A 2,511-nucleotide genomic window follows, 5' to 3' on the forward strand; every position below is an offset into this window, starting at 1 on the left:
CGTTATCAGTAATCGTCAGCTTCTGCCTCTAGAAGGGCTTTGAAAACGTCCCCAACTTTTAAAAAATAGCACAGGTGGTCCTCGGAGAGATGGTGTGGTGGGCGTGGCTGCGAAGCCCTTGGGGGAGGGGCTTGCCTCCAGTTTGTAGGAAAGCCAGCGTTTGTGAAGCTTCTGTGAAGCGTGGTAAAGCCCCCGCCCCCAAGGGTCTTGTCGCAGGGCTCCTGGTGGCCTGCAGCCTGCTTTGCTCGATGGCATTCCTGCTGAGGCCCGTCATTCTGCAGAGCTGCCCGTTCACAGTCCCTCCGTGAGAACACAGGGGCTGGGCGCCAGCAGGCTCAGGTCCCTCTCCGTGGCCTCTTGCCGTGGGCGCGGTGCCGTTGGACGTGTCCTGCCTTGGTCCCTGCCTGTGGACAGGCGCATCCCCGTGTCAGCTTCTGGGGAAAGTCTGGGGTGGCGTCTCCGTTTTTAAAACTTTCTCCATCGAACGGGATGTTACCCACTAGTGTACACGCACATCAGGAGTTCAGCCAGGATGGGGGCCAGCGGCCTGTTCTGCAGCCCGCGGTGGCCCTCGCGGGGTCCTGGGCCAGGCGCGCACATGGAGGTGAAGCTGCGTCCGCGGGTGGTGGCGTGTCCAGCTGCAGCTGAAGTTCTGAGGACGTTTTCTGCCAGGCCCTAGGATGTGTTTGAGAAAAAGCCTTCTGTCTGCTCCCAGTCTGTACTTAGTGACGCTGAGGCCATGGGTCTTCGCGTTGATACCTGCAATGATCGATCCCACAGCCAGCGAATTAGTAGGGGGTAGGGGGACTCAATTTTTCGCAAACTGATGTGAGTGCCCATAGTAAGCGGGGCCCCAGACTTCAGCGCCCGCAGCCCTGCTCCTCCTCCGTCAGCGCATTCCCGGTGGGGCGGAAGGTGACCGATTGTCTCACAGATTTACCTGTTGAAGGCCTGACCCACCCCCCACCCTAGTGTTAGGCCCAGACCCCCAGAGGGCCTGCCCATCTCGTCCCCTGACCCTCTGGTATAGGTATTTGTGCAGTGAACAAGGGGGACTCCAAGGACATGTCATTCTCTGTTGTGTCACCTTCAAGGTCGTGAGCAGGCTGAGTTGACTGGTCTCCGACTTGCAAGCTTGGGGTTGAAGTTTAATAAAATTGTGCATTCCTCCATGACCCGTGCGGTGGAAACCACCGACATCATCAGTAAACACCTGCCAGGTGAGTGCGGGCAACCCTAGGCCCCTCGGGCGCAGGCAGGATTGAGAGTGGCTTCGGCAGGGGCAGCTGAGTCACCGCTTCTCCGCAGGTGTCTCCACGGTCAGCACAGACCTGCTGAGGGAAGGTGCCCCCATCGAGCCCGACCCGCCCGTGTCGCACTGGAAGCCGGAGGCTGTGGTAAAGTGCCCGCAGCAGTGGTCCCCCGTCCCCTGCCCCTCTGCCCCCTGGCCCCCGGCCCCGCCCGGCGGCCACCGCCTGCTTAGGCGCCTCGCTCTGCCCCCAGCAGTATTACGAGGACGGGGCCCGGATTGAGGCTGCCTTCCGCAGTTACATCCACCGGGCAGACACCAAGCAGCAGGAGGACAGTTACGAGATCTTCATCTGCCATGCCAACGTCATCCGCTACATCGTGTGCCGGTGAGGGGTCTTACGGGCGCCATTATCCCCCCTCTCATGGTCTGGACGCTTCTCTGGTAGAACGTCTCATGTCAAATGTTTTTGGTGGGAATAACACAGCTGCCACCTGCTCATCCCAGCACGATGTGGGCGACATGAAGGTGGTCACTTGGTGAGGGCGCCTCTCACCACAGTTGTCATCGTCTCCTTGGTGAGCAGACTATGTGCACACCCTGTCACCTCAGGTTTACGTTGACGGGTTCTAGCACCTGTGGCGGATCCAGTGGTGAGCGCTGCGTGCTGCTGTGTCCTCACCGTCCCCTTCCTAACCGGTTATTCGGTAATAGCCAGCTTCCCATCACTATGTCGTGACGGCCTCAGGTCTTTATTTTGGTTGTGGCTCACAGTCCACCTCAGTCATTTTGCTGCCCCAGCATTGGCCATTGGAACTCCTGTCCCCACTTCCCGCTCCACGGTCCGAGGGCCCTTGTGATGCCGGCCCTGAGCCGAGGCCGGCTGGGGGCTGGTGTATTTGAAGTAACCAGAACTCTCCCCAATAGGATAGAAAGTGCTCGTCAGGTGCTTCCGGTGCCAGGGGGAGGGGTCCTCTCGTGACAAGTCTGGCAGTGGCAGGACAGGACACAGCACAGCTGCTGCCCAGGGCCTCTGTTCACTGTGCTTGACCCTTGGGCCTGTCACCAGGACTGTCGGGGGCCATTGCCCCTCAGATGTCACATGCACGGCCCCGGCGAGTTGCCTGGGGTGGTCGGGGAGGCGCCTCTGCCAGGACAGCAGCAGCCCTACGAGGGCACATTGCCAGGAGCCTGGGTCCTCGGGTCACTTGGGGGCACCCAGCCAGGTGTGCTGCTGGGAAGGAGGGGGACAGTGGGCACCT

At 60.7% G+C, this 2,511-nt stretch overlaps 1 protein-coding gene across 2 annotated transcripts; it reads left to right on the forward strand.

Annotated features, from left to right (window-relative positions):
- Positions 1–552: 552 nt before the first annotated feature.
- LOC105311054 (serine/threonine-protein phosphatase PGAM5, mitochondrial) lies at positions 553–2,501 on the forward strand. Of its 2 annotated transcripts, none has more exons than XM_011387095.2 (3): positions 553–1,220; positions 1,309–1,397; positions 1,504–2,501. In XM_011387095.2, exons 1-3 carry the CDS (start codon positions 1,172–1,174, stop codon positions 1,639–1,641), a joined length of 276 nt encoding a protein of 91 aa, XP_011385397.1. In that variant the 5' UTR covers positions 553–1,171; the 3' UTR covers positions 1,642–2,501. The 2 variants fall into 2 exon arrangements, with proteins under 2 accessions (XP_011385397.1, XP_011385398.1); XM_011387096.2 differs by having other exon boundaries at positions 624–1,220; positions 1,507–2,501.
- The last annotated feature ends 10 nt before the right edge of the window (positions 2,502–2,511 follow it).

This window comes from Pteropus vampyrus, unplaced genomic scaffold (assembly GCF_000151845.1).
Source record: "Pteropus vampyrus isolate Shadow unplaced genomic scaffold, Pvam_2.0 Scaffold23067, whole genome shotgun sequence".
Lineage (NCBI taxonomy): Eukaryota > Metazoa > Chordata > Mammalia > Chiroptera > Pteropodidae > Pteropus > Pteropus vampyrus.

Excerpts from the sequence above, each read along its gene's own strand:
- LOC105311054 (XM_011387095.2), top strand. The coding sequence starts at position 1,172 with ATGACCCGTGCGGTGGAAACCACCGACATCATCAGTAAACACCTGCCA. Across the intron at positions 1,221-1,308 it reads CATCAGTAAACACCTGCCAG|GTGTCTCCACGGTCAGCACA; the intron begins GTGAGTGCGGGC and ends GCTTCTCCGCAG. Across the intron at positions 1,398-1,503 it reads ACTGGAAGCCGGAGGCTGTG|CAGTATTACGAGGACGGGGC; the intron begins GTAAAGTGCCCG and ends CTCTGCCCCCAG.